The sequence below is a fragment of the Adiantum capillus-veneris genome, chromosome 29 (assembly GCF_014529385.1).
Source record: "Adiantum capillus-veneris isolate H3 chromosome 29, ASM1452938v2, whole genome shotgun sequence".
Classification (NCBI taxonomy): Eukaryota; Viridiplantae; Streptophyta; class Polypodiopsida; order Polypodiales; family Pteridaceae; genus Adiantum; species Adiantum capillus-veneris.
In genome coordinates this window covers 135,222,887-135,238,803 of record NC_140959.1, presented here as the reverse complement: position 1 = coordinate 135,238,803, position 15,917 = coordinate 135,222,887, and the positions used below count along the sequence as shown (strand labels likewise).

Here is a 15,917-nt window from a genome sequence, read left to right as displayed (position 1 = left end):
GAAGAGCTTAACACGATTAAGGAACAAGTGCGGACCATCAACGAAGGTGGGGAGCAACAAAAAGAAATGACGACCTCGTGGGTAGATGTCATCACAAAGACCCAACAAAAAGCAAAAAAAGCCAAAGAAATGGATCGAAATTGTCAAGAAAGGGAAAGGCAAGGAAATAACCCCCACCCCCACACCAACCATCATCAACTTGACACTAGAAGAGGAGCAAAGGAGACGTGTGCGGGCCTTACACGTAAGGATATGTGGCCTCAAAGACCAAGATAATGTGGATGAAGAGGTGAAAGAACTCGTGACTCTGGTGGGGGTCAACGAGCAGACGCATATGAGGGCCTGGAGAGTGGGCACTAGGAAAGCGGGAGCAACGGAGAAACCTCGAAGGAAAGGGCACTCATTCTCCGCTTCCCCTCCATGGAAGCGAAGGACTTCTTGAAGAAGAGACCGACTCTAAAGAAGACTGGCATCTTTCTTGGAGATGACCTCACCCTCTCGCAGCCTTTGCTCATATGCAAGAAGTAATGCCGGAAATTAGAGCAGCAAGGGAAAAGGGGAAGATTGCTTTTACAGGGATGGAAAGGTGGTGATAATGGAGCGACGCCCCACATGACGGTGCGAGACCTATGGGACCACACTAAAGATGGCAACCTAGAATTGTATTGGGTCACTCCGCCTTGATGTAGGGCCCTTTGAGGATAGCTTCACAGGGAGAGACATCATTTTCTACTCTGAGACGCATCAAGCACCTAGACAATCCATGCCACAGGTGAGCGGATATAGATGGGAGACAGCCTGCAGACAGGAGACCAGATTGGAGCATCGAGGATAGGGCTCAGGGGGAGTGGCAGTTCTATTCAGGGAGGAACTGCAACCACTGATATATATAGCACGCAAGGATGAACAGGCTAGATACATGTGGGTGAGGCTCAGGGCAAAGACGGGCACATACCTCTACATAGCTATTTGTTACTTTCCTCATGCATCACCTAGAGGACAATCCCCCTTTGCTATTTTGAATAATGATATATGGGAGTTTTCCAAGGATGGTGACATTATCATACTAGGGGATTTCAATGCTACGACTGCCCACCACCAGACAATATTTTATGATACTTCCGAAGAAATGCTTAGGGAGCTCGACGCCACAGAGATGGGTCTATCTAGATTATCACAAGATGAGGAATATACTGAATATGGCAGATACTTGATAGATATGGGAACCGCACACAGATTGGCCATTGTGAATGGCCTACAAAGATTTTCGACAGCTAGAGGTTTTACTTGCTTTCCACACCGACATGGTTCCAACACAGTGGATTATGTTATGGCCCAGCCAGGTCTCATTCCATTCTTTCAGGATTTCATGGTGGGCACTAGGCCAGTCGGAATAGCAATTGATCATGCTATTGTGTCTTTCACCTTGACCTTTCAGTTCAGCACAGCTCTATTAGGAGAGGTCCCCACACACACTCGGTATACCTTCATGAGGGAGACGGATTCTGTGTATATGGATGAGATATACAGGCAGCTATGCACCCAGGAGCCGGGACGGCCACTAGATGAACTCACTCAGATACTGACAGAGACGCTCAATGATGAACATCAGAGGCATACCCCCACAGCCAGCTCACACGGAGACGATCTCGGAGCATGCCCCAGAACAGTTAGTATGATGAGGAATGCAGAGAGACGAGGATCAAATTACAGAGGGAAGTGCTCATGGGTATTACCACACATAGATAGTCACGGATTATCTTTCGCCGCCTAGGGCGACGAAAGAAAAGGGCCCATCTTCCTCAACTAGAACGGGATCTATATCAGCTATTTATAAGTCAGGACTCGGGCGAAGCATGGAGGCTATTCCATGAGCATTCACCACCACCAGCGGTCACCTCCACTGAGACATGGGGGGAATATGCCACATCTCTCTACACAGCATAAGGGCAACCACCTTTGTCGGACCCACTAGAGTCATGCCCGGAGACATGTTTTTTCTTTACTGCCGAGAGGGTAAGGAAAGCCGAGAGGCAACCACCTCTGTCGGACCCACTAGAGTCATGCCCGGAGACATGTTCTTTCTTTACTGCCGAGAGGGTAAGGAAAGCCATTGACAGGATGAAGACAAGGAGAGCACATGATCAAGATGGTCTGGTAGCAAAGCACTTCATCCATGCCAGAGATATGCTTGCAGATCTCCTAGCTATGATGTTTAAACGAGGCTTCCCGAAACTTGGAGTTTGTCTACGATTGTGCCTATTTTCAAATCGGGAGATCCCATGATTCCCGCGAATTATCGCACCATCATGGTTGGTCACACATTAGCTAGGTTGTATGCATCTGTTCTTGAGCAGGAGCTGAGTAGATGGGCAGAGCGAGAGGGCATAAGAGCACCAAGGCAAGCAGGTTTCAAGAGAGGTTTCTCCACTCTTGACCAGATTCTGACACTCAGAGCTATTATTGAGGAGGGTAGACACCATGGCAAGATGATCTATTGTAGCTTTGTGGATTTCCGCAAAGCTTTTGACACACTGCCGAGAGCCAGACTTATATGCAAACTAAAGGACATGCGTGTGCCTACACAGCTGATATGGGTATTCTGGCTCTATACAGGACAGTGATGGGGCGGGTACGCACCACTGAGGGAATGTCTAACATGGTCCACTCCACTATTGGAGTAAAGCAGGGATGCCCCCTATCCCCAACTCTTTTTGGGATGTATGTGGATGAGTTTTCAAACTATGTAGAGCGTCATGGGAACAGGGGCGCTCAGCTAGCAGGGACATGGATTCCGCTGTTACTATACGCTGATGATATTGTGCTGATTTCTGACTCTCTAGAGGGGATGCAGCATCATTTTGATGCTCTGCATACATTTGCTCGTGACAGTGGATTGTCTGTCAATCTGGGGAAAACCAAGGTTATGGTGTTTAACACCACACCACAGTGGGTCAGGAGGTCGGCACCCACATTTATGTATGGCCAGGAGACTGTGGAGTACACAATGCATATACTTATCTTGGGGTAGTCTTCAGTGGACCGGTGTTTTCACTAAGGAGAGCATCAGAGACTAGACTGACAAGAGCATATGCAGCTTTGGGCGGACTGGAGAGGATGTGTTCGTAGGTTCAGTTTTAGGAATCGCGAACAAAGCTTTGGCTTTTTGACACTCTTGGTGACTCCAGCTATGTATGCTCTATGGAATTCAGGTATGGGGACCCTCAGTAGACCACCATGGGAGATCTGGCAACACAGATGGATGGAGATGTCTGAATGATCGCTCGGATGATTCGGGCTAAGGCCTCAGTACCACATGAGATTATCCGAGCAGAGCTAGCCGCCCCCCCCCCCCCCCCCCCCCCCCCTTCGAGGTGGAGGCATTGAAGAGATCAGTATCCTTTATGCACGGTCTATGGGATCTCCCCAGGGACAGATACGCTCGGCTTGCCTTGGAGTCATCTCGACAACTAGCTCTACAAGGCGATACAGCATGTTGGTTCGGACAAATGACAGCATGGTTTCAGTCGTATGGTCTCAACATGGATAGATTACCTCCGCTTCAATACCCCCCCCTCCCTGTCTCTCACACGGACACAAATCACTAGACTCATATGTTAGGATCTGATTTAGCTAAATACCAGGAGCACATGGATACAGCCGACACAGGAGTTGGGCACGAAGATGGCCTTCTACGGAGAGCATCTTCTCCAACTCACCGAGGACGGCTTTGTAACTAGGCCTGTATACATGGATACACACTTATCTCATGGGATATGATGCGCTATTGGATAGATATGCACATCCTCACATCAGCTCCAGATCGAGACTGGCCAATTTCGAGGAGTGCCGAGAGGAGCCAGGATATGTCACCTATGTAACTTAGAGCCAGAGACAGAGCTGCACTACACATGTCAATGTCCGACATACAATGAGATACGCGGCCGCTTCCACTCCCTGTTCAGAGAAGGGTTCGGACCTTTTTCTAGAGTCATGGGATACAAGGATCAGAGGTGTCTCGGATTGTTCCTGCTAGAGCCGTGTAGACTTAGGGAGAGCTTGCTGAGGACATCAGGGGAAAGACAGCCTCAGAGACGAATCACAGATTTCTTTACACTAGCCAGAGGAGAGCCAACGGAGCAGTCATTACAACAGATCTCAGAGCCTACTCATACTAGAGGTACACTGCTTGACCGAGCCACTGAGTTTGGCAAATCCAAATGTCCACGACCTCGGGGGGTCTCCCACTACCGACGAAGGCTGCAACAGAAGATACAGATCACTCTAGCTCGGCATGCAAGACACCCAACCAGAGTACTGACGGGTTTTAGTGTCTTAGTGTCAGTTCTTTGTAACTTTGTAATTTCCGTACTCAGACATGGTATCAAATTCACCAATCGTAACTTTTTGGCCTCATCCGTCATTTTGGCCTCTTGAAGACATTAATATAACATCTCTCTCTCTCTCTCTCTCTCTCTCTCTCTCTCTCTCTCTCTCTCTCTCTCCCCCCCCCCCCCCCCCCCAACCGTAACGTCCTCCCATAAACCCCTCGCATAACCACCCCCACCTCCCCCCAGCACTGCAATCCCACCTCCACACCCCCCCCCCCTCCCCTCCCACGTGCTGCCCCCCACAGACCCTCCCCCCCCTTTCGCGCTTCCACACCCTACAGCCCTGCCCCTCGCCGTGCTCTGCTGCCTCCCCCTCTCCCCCCCGCAGGTACAGCAGCAGCAGTGGTCAACATTCTGCAGCAAATCCGAATTTCGCAGAAAATCAGTTTTTTGGCATTTTTTCGGACAGTTGCAGAATTTTCAGAAAATTTACAGGAATTACAGAATTCACAAATTGCAGAAATTGATGATTTTCAAAAATTACAGAAATGGCAGAGAATTGCAGAAATTGCATAAAGGGGATTTTTTGTTGTTTTGATCATATTTTGCAGAAATTGCAAGAAACGCACGCCATGTATGCTTAGTGTGGAACATGTATGCATAATGTGGAAGCACTTGTGCGTGTAGGTCATGCGGTCCAAAAGTGCAAAGAAGAAATGGTCGAAACCATTAACAAGATCAACCGCCACCTATTAGGGACAATAAAAATGCATGCACTTCAAAAGTGCAAAGAAGAAATGGTCGAAACCAATAACAAGATCAACCGCCACCTATTAGGGACAATAAAAATGCTCGAGGATCGCGTTTCGGCCCAAGAAAGCAAGATCACGGCAATGGGAGATCGAATGACGGCCCAAGACGAAGAGATTGCGTCACTCAAGAAGAAGCTCTCTCAAACACGCTCACGAAACACACTTGAAGAGGGAGAATTGCAACCTTCTGTGATAGAAGAACTAAACACAATCAAAGAGCAAGTGCGAGCCATCAAAGAGGGGGAAGAGCAACATAAAGAAATGACGACTTCTTGGAGGGACGTTATCACAAAGACTCAACAGAAAGCAGATGAGGCTGAGAAATGGATTGTGGTTGCCAAGAAAGGGAAAAGAAGGAAACAACATCCACACCCACTCTTATCAACCTAACATTAGAAGAGGAGCAAAGAAGACATGTACACTCTCTACATGTGAGAATTTGCGGCCTTAAAGACAAAGATAATGTAGACGTAGAGGTAAAAGAACTCATGGCTTTGATGGGGGTTCATGAGCCGATGCACTCAAGAGCTTGGAGAGTGGGTAACAAGAAAAATGGGAGCAAGGGGGAAACTCGAAAGAAAGGCATTCATCCTTCGTTTTACCTCCATGGAAGGGAAGGACTTTTGGAAGAAGAGACCAACTCTTAAGAAGATGGGCATCTTTCTCAGGGATGACCTTACCCTCTCACAGGTCGCCCATATGCACGAAATAATGCCACAGATTAGAGCGGCAAGGAAAAAAAGGTAAGATTGCTTTCTACCGAGATGGGAGAGTGGTGATATTGGAGCCACGCTCCACATGACGGTGTGAGGCCTATGGGACCACACTCAAAGTTGCTACCTGGAATTTTAATGGATCTATGCGTCTTGATGTGGGTGCTTTCGAGGAGAGTTTTACCGGGAGAGACATCATCTTCTACTCTGAGACACATCAAGCCCTTGGGCAATCTATGCCTCACATTAGTGGATATAGATGGGAGACATTTTGTAGACAGGAGCTTACTACTATACTCACACAGACATTACATGATGCAGCAGCAGAGGCATACCCACACACACAGCCTAAGCAGAGACGTCGAACAGGTGGTATGATGAGGAATCCCGTCAGACTAGAGCTAGACTTCAGAGGGAAGTGCTTTTGGGAGACATCACACACAGACAGTCACATATTGACTTCCGACGCCTAATGCGGCGGAAGAAGAGGGCATTTTTGGCTCGACTAGAGCAGGATCTATACCAGCTATTCTTGAGTCGGGACTCGCGTGAGGCATGGAGGCTCTTTCATGAGCAGTCTCCCCCCCCCCTGCCATTACCTCTACAGAGACCTAGGGTCAGTACGTATCATCTTTGTACATAGTCTCTGGACAGCAACCCCTTCCAAACCCCCCCCCCCCCCCCCCCGATCCATGCCCACACACATGTGCTTTTTTCACGCTGAGATGGTGAAGAAGGCCATTGACAAGATGAGGACTGGGAGAGCATATGATCATGATGGCTTAGTGGATGAGCAGTTCATGCATGCCAGAGATCTACTAGAAGAGCTTCTAACAATTATGTTTAACCGTGCCATATGTGAGGGCTTGCCTGATAGCCTATCTACGATCGTACCTATCTTCAAGTCAAGAGACCCTATGGAACTTGGAAATTATCGCACTATCATGATTGGACACACATTGGCACGGTTGTACGCATCCATTCTTGAGCAGCAGTTGAGTAGATGGGCAGAGAGGGAGGGAATGCATGTTGTTGGGCAAGTAGGGTTCAAAAGAGGTTTTTCTACTCTTGACCATATCTTGACACTCGGGGCCATCATCAAGGAGGGCAGATCCCATGGGAGACGAATCTATTGTAGCTTTGTGGACTTCCTCAAAGCATTTGACACAGTACCCAGAGCTAGGCTGATGCACAGATTACAAGAGATGGGAGTACCCACAGAGCTTATTTGGGGGATCCCCTCTGAGTGAGAGCATGTGATGCTTTTATAGCTCCTAGCCACGGGCACAAATAGCGGCTCACATCGAGATCGCAGCCGTTTTTTTTTTTTTTTTTTTCTGTTCTGCCAGAAAAAGAGAGAGAAAACGTTGGCTGATCTGTTGCCTTATTTATCAGATGGCTGCCCACTTATTAAGTGGGCGGCCGGCGTATTTTAAAAATAGTCTGAACCTGCCCAAAAACTCAATAAAACCTTATAAGTTACAAACAATGCTTTCACAGCACTTCCCAAGCGTCCCTGGATGCAATCACATGCACAGTTGCAATGCAGACATAGACTTCCTCGCGGGAAAGCATCCGCTTTCCCGAAAAGTAATCCCGCTTTCTCAAAAAGCATCTGTTTTTCCTCAAAGTTTCCTCTGAACCCATCTTCATTCAAGTGCTTGCTTTTCCTTGTGCACAATTCTAACACGGTTCGGAATGTCCTCCCGACTATGGATATTCCCTTTCCGATGCACCCATCACCCACCTTGTGACGCATCAGGAATACCCATCACCTAGTCCTTTCCTACCGAACTTACGGTACAATCTCCTTCACGATGCTCTATGTCACCCATCCTATGACGCATAAGAGATGTCCGTTCCCGGATGGTCGGATACTTCTTTCCGATGCTCCCTGTCACCCATCCGATGTGACGCATCAGAAGTACCCGTTCCTGGTGGCCTTACAGATATTCCCGTTCTCAGTGCTCCCGTCATTACTTTGAATGACGCACTAGGAATACTCTGTACTCGGATGTCTCCAGTGAGAAAAGCCCTCTCACTTAAAATTCCAATAATTCATTTGGAATTATTTTCCTTGGTGTTCCAAGCGAGAAAACCCTCTCACTTATAAATCCAATAATTCATTTAGAATTATTTTTTCCTTGGTGTTCCAAGCGAGAAAACCCTCTCACTTATAAATCCAATAATTCATTTAGAATTATTTTTCTGTAAGATATAGCCAATTTAGCAACATGCCCACAAAGACGCTATGGCTGAAAATCTGTGGCTGATTTGGGACTGCTGAAAAGCAGGTTTGGCTGCATTTTAAAGAGGCTGAATTTGCGTTTTTTAGAGGGGCTGAATCTGCGTTTTTATGCTGCTGAAAACGCTGAGATAGGCTGATGAAAAACGCTGATCTACTGCTGCAATTGAAGGCTGAAATCACTGCTGATTTGCAGGGATGTGGCTGCGTTTTTGCTGCTGCACTTGAGAACTGAAAACGCTGATTGTCTTCTGGGATTAAGGGCTGAAAACGCTGATCATGCAGCCCTGTTGAGGATAGCAAACGCTGGCAATGGCAGCTTGGCAGCAGTGATCAGAAACGCTAGGGACTTGGGGATGTTGGCGATGATGGGAAGGCTGAAAACGCCAGCTTTCAAGGATGTTGATGGCGATGCTACAAAACGCTAGACTGAACTGTCATGGAAACGCCAAGGTTGGAAAATGCCAAGGCTTGAAGGTCTTGATGGTTCTTGCTGAGAAGATGCCTGTTGAGCGGGGAGCTCATGCTGCCTCTTCTGCCATTGAGTGCTAACTTGGGTTTGCTTATATATTTCCTTAGCAAAATTTCCCTACCTACTTTTGTTGGGAAGTCACTTAAAAATAAAAAGTGAAAAATGCCAAAAATAGGTAAAATAGGCTAAATGCACTGGAAAATTTCCCTGACTGAATCTGATGGATTCTCAAGGGAATACTGATGATCATGATGTGTGCAACCAGAGGATATGCATCTAATCTAAGTGACTAGGCATGCACGGTCTACGAATAGACTCACAAAAGTGCCGGATCACTTCTAATCTAAACTGACTGGAGTGACTAACCCTGATCATGCTGTAGCTTGTCCACGGACACATAGGGTTGGATGTGTCACATGACAGGGGGTGGGTAGGGGTGAGGGGTGGCTGGGTAGGGGCTAGGGGGAAGTGGGTAGGGGCGAGGGCAAGGGAGGGGGTGGGTAGGGCTGGGGTGGGAAGGGGGTAGGAGGGTGAGCAGGGGAGGGGAGGGTCGAGGGAAAGGGAGGGGGTGGGTAGGACGAGGGGTGAGTAGGGGGTAGGAGGGTGAGAAGGCAGAGGGTTGAGCTGGCTCGACAGGGCGTGAGTTGGTACAAGTACGTGAGGGGCAAGTACGGAGCAGACAGCTATCATGAACAAGACAGCTATCGTGATCTTGGAATTCAGCAAGCAATTCAGCAAGCACGACGGGCTCTGTGAAGGGAGTTTACTAGACGCAGAGGAGAGCTTTGTTCTAGTCGGAGAAGCAGACACCAAAGGGGTTGATGTTTCAGGGGTGGTGAACTCCTGTAGAGGAGATTTCTTCCTGCTTCTATGCTTCTTAATAGGCTCACCAAATTCAAAGGCTTTCATCAAGAGGGCTTTCACCAAGAGCGCATCAGGAGTATCTTCTGTGACCTTCAACTTTTGAGCTGGCTCATTAGGTTTAGTGACAGTGGAAACATTTGAAGCGGGTGTACCTTCAGGCAAAGAGTGAATAGAGATTCCATAACAAGGCATAGGTTTGGTAGCCTCTAACCACTCCAGCAGATCTCCGTCTGACCCTTAGGGTGTAGTAGGCTGTTCTTGTTCAGGGTTGGTTTCCATTGACAAAGAAACTTGTTGCACCACAGGATCCATACCACCTTCTAAGAGAATGGGTTGCATCGAGGAGCCAGAAGTATGTATCCACATTGCGTCCCTTCCCCAATCATGAAGTGCTTTAGTGTGTCGCAACCATGGTCTTCCAATGAGCAAAGGAAATCCGCCCTCAACCTCGGGAAGACGAACCACAACAAAATCCAAGTTAAAATAAAGTCTTCTACCTGCAGAGGCACATTGTCCACTTTGCCCACTAGGTAGATTATCCGCTAGTCGGCCAATGTAACTGTAAAGGGAGCAGGGCGAGTAGGTTGTAGACCTAGAGCTAACATAGTGAACTCGGGCATCAGGTTGATGCCAGATCCACCATCCACTATCACTCCTGAGAATTGCCGACCCAACATGGACACTGTCAAGCGAGGGCTTCTATAATCAGTGAGTGGAGCAGCGGGATTGGATATCATATAGGACTCTGATGGTCGCACTGGGAGGTGCCCGCCACTAGGACTTACTCCGGGCTAAAGTGACTGAATAACACCAAGGGTGTCACTTCTAAAATTTGCATCTAGTCGCAGCATGTCATAGAGGGACACTTGTTGGAAGGTGTTCTTCAAGACTGTCTCTGCTGTAAGCTTTTCCTGTTCTACCAATGGTTTCTCGGGTACCTTGATCTTTTGTAGATCGGAAACTGCTTCCAAGAAAGCTTCATCAATATCGGAGAGCAAAGATTTGGATTCTTTCATGGCACTCGGGGATGGCTTGTTAACAGCTGCAGGCAGGGTATCCACTGGTGTGAGAATGTGTGGGGGAGTTGAACTTGCAGGAATGCTAAGACCGAGAGCGGCTCTCTGGGCCCAGGTGAGGACGCCCGATGGCTCCTCTGCCAACTGCAGCAGCTTATTTTGAGGGGTAACCATGTGGGTAGAAGGGGGCGGCTGAGAAACGGTGCTGATTGCTATCAAATTGAGCTTGGGAAAGGCAAACTCATTCTGGCTTTGACTTGAGTTTGAAGCCGTGGATGCACGAAGTTTAGGGCAATCCTTACTGTAGTGATCCTTCGTTTCAGGCCAATGACGACAAGGAGGGGACCCTTTTGGCACGGGGCATTTGCTTTGGTAATGCCCATATTCCCCGCATCTGTAGCACAAAATGGGCCGATTCAAAGGGCGAGGTGGTCCTTGCTCTTGGTGCATTGAGTTGGAGGTGGAGGCATAGAAGCTTTGAGGTGATGAGGGAGCATGGGTATGATAAAAGCTCTGAGAGGGAAAAGTGCTCTGCATACCTTGCATAGGAGGGGCTGTCAGCAAAGGTGGCATATGGTGTGGATGGCCACAGGGAGAAACCATGTTGGATGCAGGTGTTGGCCCCATAGTAACAAGGAATGGCCGTTTTCAGGTCTCCGTTCCCCGTTCCCATTCCAAGTTCTCGTTCCGAATCCCCGTTCCGTGTTTCAAACGTGAGTACCCGTAACAGGGAATGGCATTTTGTTCCGCGTTCCCGTTCCAGTTTCCCGTTCCTGGTAATTATGGCTGGCCCTTGTTGAAGAGTAGGACCAAGACTTTGTTGTATTTGTCGCAATCCCTTGAGGTAGTAACAGTCCTTGTCCTCATGTCCACATTTTTCACAGAAGAGGTAGTAAACCCGAAGGGGGCATTCTTGTGGACGGTGCCCTGGAGAGCGGCATGAGTTACACCAAACCGTAGCCTTAGTCTCTTGCTGACCCTTGAGCTCTTCTAGCTCGCGCTTGATCTGTTCCAATGTCTCGTGATGTGGAGGCTTCTCCTATCTAAGAGAGAAGGACCTCTCCTCTTGAAGAGCTCGCTGTAACTTTAGGGCTTCCAGTTCCCTCCGTAAAGAAGTTAATGGATCAACAGGACTTTCCGAAAACCCAGAGGGGGTCTCTATGTGAGGGGAGTTGTTGAACAGCTTCCTAGCTCCCTCTATCCTAGTAGCAGTTGCAATGAACTCCTTCGGAGTGGCGTCGGATCGGAGACTCTCTCGGTGTTTTTGCTGAGAAGTTTAGGGAAGCGCCTTCTCTACCCACTTCTTAACCATAAATTCACCGGGTTGTTGGGGAAGCTTGGCAACCAGAGACTTGGGTTTAGTCATAAGTTCTACAAAAGTCTCCTCTAGCTGGAGCACCATGTTGGCCAACTCATCCAATACCTTCTCCTAGTAGTCACCTGGTCTGAAAGCTGCACAGAACTGTTGTCTTAAGGCTGCCCAAGTTGCAAAGTGGTTCTCTGCAAACTGGCTGTACCATTTGTCTGCTAAGCCATCCAAGGTGGATGGAAAGAGTATCAAATAAGCATCTTCCCTGTTAAGACCACGACCCCTACAGAGAGATACAAACCTCCTTGCATGGTCGTCAGCATCTTCTGAAGAGAGTCCTTTGAATGTAGGGAACTTGATGTTTACCTTGGCCAAAACCCTAGCCAACGGCTCCATGGCCCTTGCTGAGCCTGTTGCTCAGTAGCCTGCTGTAGCAGAATAGGAGAGAGCTTTACTGGAGAAGGTGATCTGGAAGATGTGGCACCGGATGGAGGAATGGGTGATGCAGTATGTGGAGGTATGGGTGATGAGGTTGATGGACTTCTACTAGGTACTAAGGGTCGTCTTCTGTTGTAGTACTTCAAAGGGCTCAGTAGTCCGCTTTGACGCTCGACTGACCGCCTTCACCTACTTTTCCTGGCACTTTGTCATGCTACACAGTGCTAGGCAAAGTAGGTGAAGCTAGATAAACCCAACTAGCTTCAAGACTTGTACCTCATAGAGAGTGAGACTTAAGTTGAGGTCCCACCGTGATCGCCAAAATGAGAGCACCTGTAGCGCGGATAATGTGTCGTGCTCTCTACAGTGGGTGCTCCTCAGTGCAACGTGGGTGACAATCTCACTCAAAACAAACTGAAAACAAGAACAATAGACAACAATTGAGCTCACAGAGACCCAGCAGCAGCAGTAGACCACAACAAATGACTCGACTATCTCAAGAACTGATACAGACTCTGGCGTGGCAGCACACTCAGCTCCAACCCAGGACTCTCAGGTACAATGGGGTGTTGAGGCTTAGATGTGCTGGGATGGTGAAGACGTGCTCTGTGTATAGACTCTATGCTCGAGACCCCAACGCTGGACCAGATGTAAAAGAAGATGATGATCCTGACCCCACCGTTACTACTCACATGTACCACCATAAAGAGCCACCAACGGCTCATAAATGTCAGCAATGTGGTGACCTGGCCACGATGTCCACAAGACTAGTCCATATCTTTGCTGCCACGTGTCACTGCCCAGCCCAGAGAGTCCGTCCAGTGTAAACCAGCCTATACCAACTGTACTAACTATATGTCCTGTGAAAGTGACACTGTAGCCTGCTACAGGATGGCTTGACTCCCAGCTTTTTCTTGGAGTACTGGGACCTGCTTGGCTCAGATCTTTGTAGTGCTTTTTAGTACATCCTGCACACAAGAGATATGCCTGACAGCATGAGTGAGGGCCTGATTTACCTCATTCCCAAGGAGGGTGGCTCCTTGGATGAGATTCGACAGTGGCTGCCCATCACCATCCTCAACTCAGCCTACAAAATTCTTACCAAGGCTTTGATTTTGAGGATTCAGCCACTTCTAGAGAGCATTATACATGAGACACACACAGGTTTTGTCAAGGAGCGTAGTATCCTTGACAACATCTTTACTTTTTGGGAGGCTTCTACCCTCACACAACTCCGTGGTGAGGATTTGGTGATTCTTCTTCTCGGTTTTGAGAAGGCCTACGACAGAGGTGACTGGGACTTGCTGGAGGGCACTCTACGTAGGATGGGCTTCTCAGATGCTTGGATCAGAGGGGTGTCAGCTTTGTACATGGGCACACAGTCAGGTACTTTTGTCACGAGGTAGAGGTGATCGTTTCATGCTCGTATGTTCGGTCAAACAAGGCTGCCCTCTTGCCCCCTTCCTCTTTTTGTTCTATGCTGAGGCGATGAGCAGGTTTTTGTTTTCACAGTAGGTTGGTTTACGTGGCTCAACGCTCTCTATTTGGGGAGATGAGCTACTGGACGCTGAGTTTACAGACGACTCGGCCTTGCTGTAAACTCGGCCTTGTACTTGGATGAAGGCCAACCTTCACAGGTGTGAGCAAGCTCCTAAAACTTTTTGTTGTGCATCAAGCGCACTGATCAACTGGAGAAGGACAGTGGCTTTCTCGGTTGGTAGTGCTCCTACGCCTGATTGGATGCCAGATGAGGGTTTCAGGTGGATTCCCCCAGGGACTGCAGTTCAGTACTTGGGTTGTTACGTTGGTTTGGACTTGTCTCCCGAGCAGCAGATTGCTCCCCTCCTCCTGTCTATCAGGAGGAAGTTGTTACATTGGAGCTCCGCACGACTTTCTCTGGCAGGCAGAGTTGTAGTGGCCAACCGGGTGTTGTTGGCTACTATGTGGTACATCACTTCTTGTTGGATCTTTTTGAGTTCCTGTATCAGCCAGGTAGAGAGGCTGATCAGGAACTTCCTTTGGTCAGGACACGACACTCAGATAGCCCGGGCCAAAGTGGCATGGCAGGTCAACACTCTTCCTTGTTCTCAGGGCGGATTGGGGATCATAGACCCAGCACAGTAGAGCAGAGCCCTTCTTGTCTTGGGAAGTTTATCGTCAGAGGACTTCTTCCAGGTGAGGAGCCCTGGAAGGAGTTCTTGCTTCAGCGGCTTAGTGCTAGGGTGCCTCAAGCTGGAGACCCCTGGCGACCCTCGACTCAATGGATTTTCACAGAGATCCGCAGAGTTGGCTTAAGTAGGAGACTAGAGGACCGCTTCGCTGTGAGTCTGCTACGATCTTGGGAGCAACTGCGGAGAGGCCTGGAGCAGCGTCAGCCTACTTGCACGGAGGAGCGCCTGAGACAGCCCCTTGTTTGGAACCCCATGGTTAGCACTCAGAGAGGCCACTTCGTTGGTAGTCGGCCTCATGTTTCCTGGGGTCCCATGGCAGAGTGTCCAGCACGCTCTTTAGGTGACTGGCTACAGTGTCATACATGATTTTATGTTTGTCTATCATCCATTACATCACGTAATATTACTTCAAATGTCGAGGGTTATGTAGAGTCAGAAGCAAGATTTCATATGTAGGTTCCTCAGCAAACTTTCAAAACTTTGATTCAATCATATTATGAAGCCATTCAATTAATCCGGTTAATTTGTCTCAAGGCTCCAAACTCATACCAACATCAACATGCAGCTTGTCTTTTGCAGCCTGCACCTGTAAAACAAATAACAAGAGCTTGTTAAGCTAGAAAGTGATGGGGAAAAATTATTTGATTGTGATTTTTCCATCATGAATGCTTGTACATTGTTAACACACAGTTTGCATAGAGTAGATTGGTACAGTTCTTCTACCTTCATTTGAAGGTTTTCCTTGCTAACAGTGGTTGGCTGGCTGTTTAAAGGCATGTCAATGAGAGTCGTTAAGCCACCTGCCATACACATAAGGCATAAGCTCATCACCTGAGCACACGAAAAACAATATTCTCAACAAGACTACCAGGATGTTGCCATAGTATTTTTACTTTCAGGTTGCCACAAACATAAAATGTTGTTCATTCCAGGGCTGTGAAGGACAACATCAGGCACCACATGCAACTCTGCCATGACAATGATTCTTGCCAGATTGTGTGTATGGAATTTTAGTCATGTATGGGAGGGGAATATAATTTGTCAAAGTCTTATATGCATACTCATGTCTGTATAACATTAGGAGAATACGTGGCTATTTAATACATAAAACCCCCTAGGGATGAATCATATATGACATGTATTGAGATATGTGGCATGTCACAATAATTAATAATCAAGATTTAATTCCAACTTTCAACTGTCAAGAGACAAGTAGCCAAAAACGCAAGGAGTCCATGTTTTTATTAAAGCGACGTATTTTTCCATCAGAGTGTCACATCAAGTATTTTAATTGATAGCATAGAGCTGCTATCCTGTCTGAGGATATTCTTGGAAAAAGACACATTACCAACCACAACAAACACCCCCTACAAGTCACATGCATTGGTTTCAAAGCTGTGAAATGGCACTCGGAAAGGCCATTTTGTGACGTAAAGGACATGAGTTAAGGAACACTAACTCAACTTGTTGGCAAACCAAGTTATATCTTTCAAGGTTTGCTATGAGTTCTGATCTTTCTAAGCCAAGACTTGTTACAAGAAATTGT

General features: G+C 47.8%; 1 protein-coding gene across 1 annotated transcript in view; it reads right to left on the bottom strand.

Annotated features, from left to right (window-relative positions):
- Positions 1-15,917, bottom strand: part of ALN (allantoinase) — a 161,480-nt gene that overhangs the window by 86,667 nt on the left and 58,896 nt on the right. Inside the window, exons 5-6 of the mRNA XM_086506256.1 lie at positions 15,095-15,171; positions 14,921-14,957 (exon numbers count right to left, since the gene is read on the bottom strand). Of these exons, the coding sequence (XP_086362382.1) occupies positions 14,921-14,957; positions 15,095-15,171 (114 nt within the window). The remainder of the gene's footprint in view (positions 1-14,920; positions 14,958-15,094; positions 15,172-15,917) is intronic.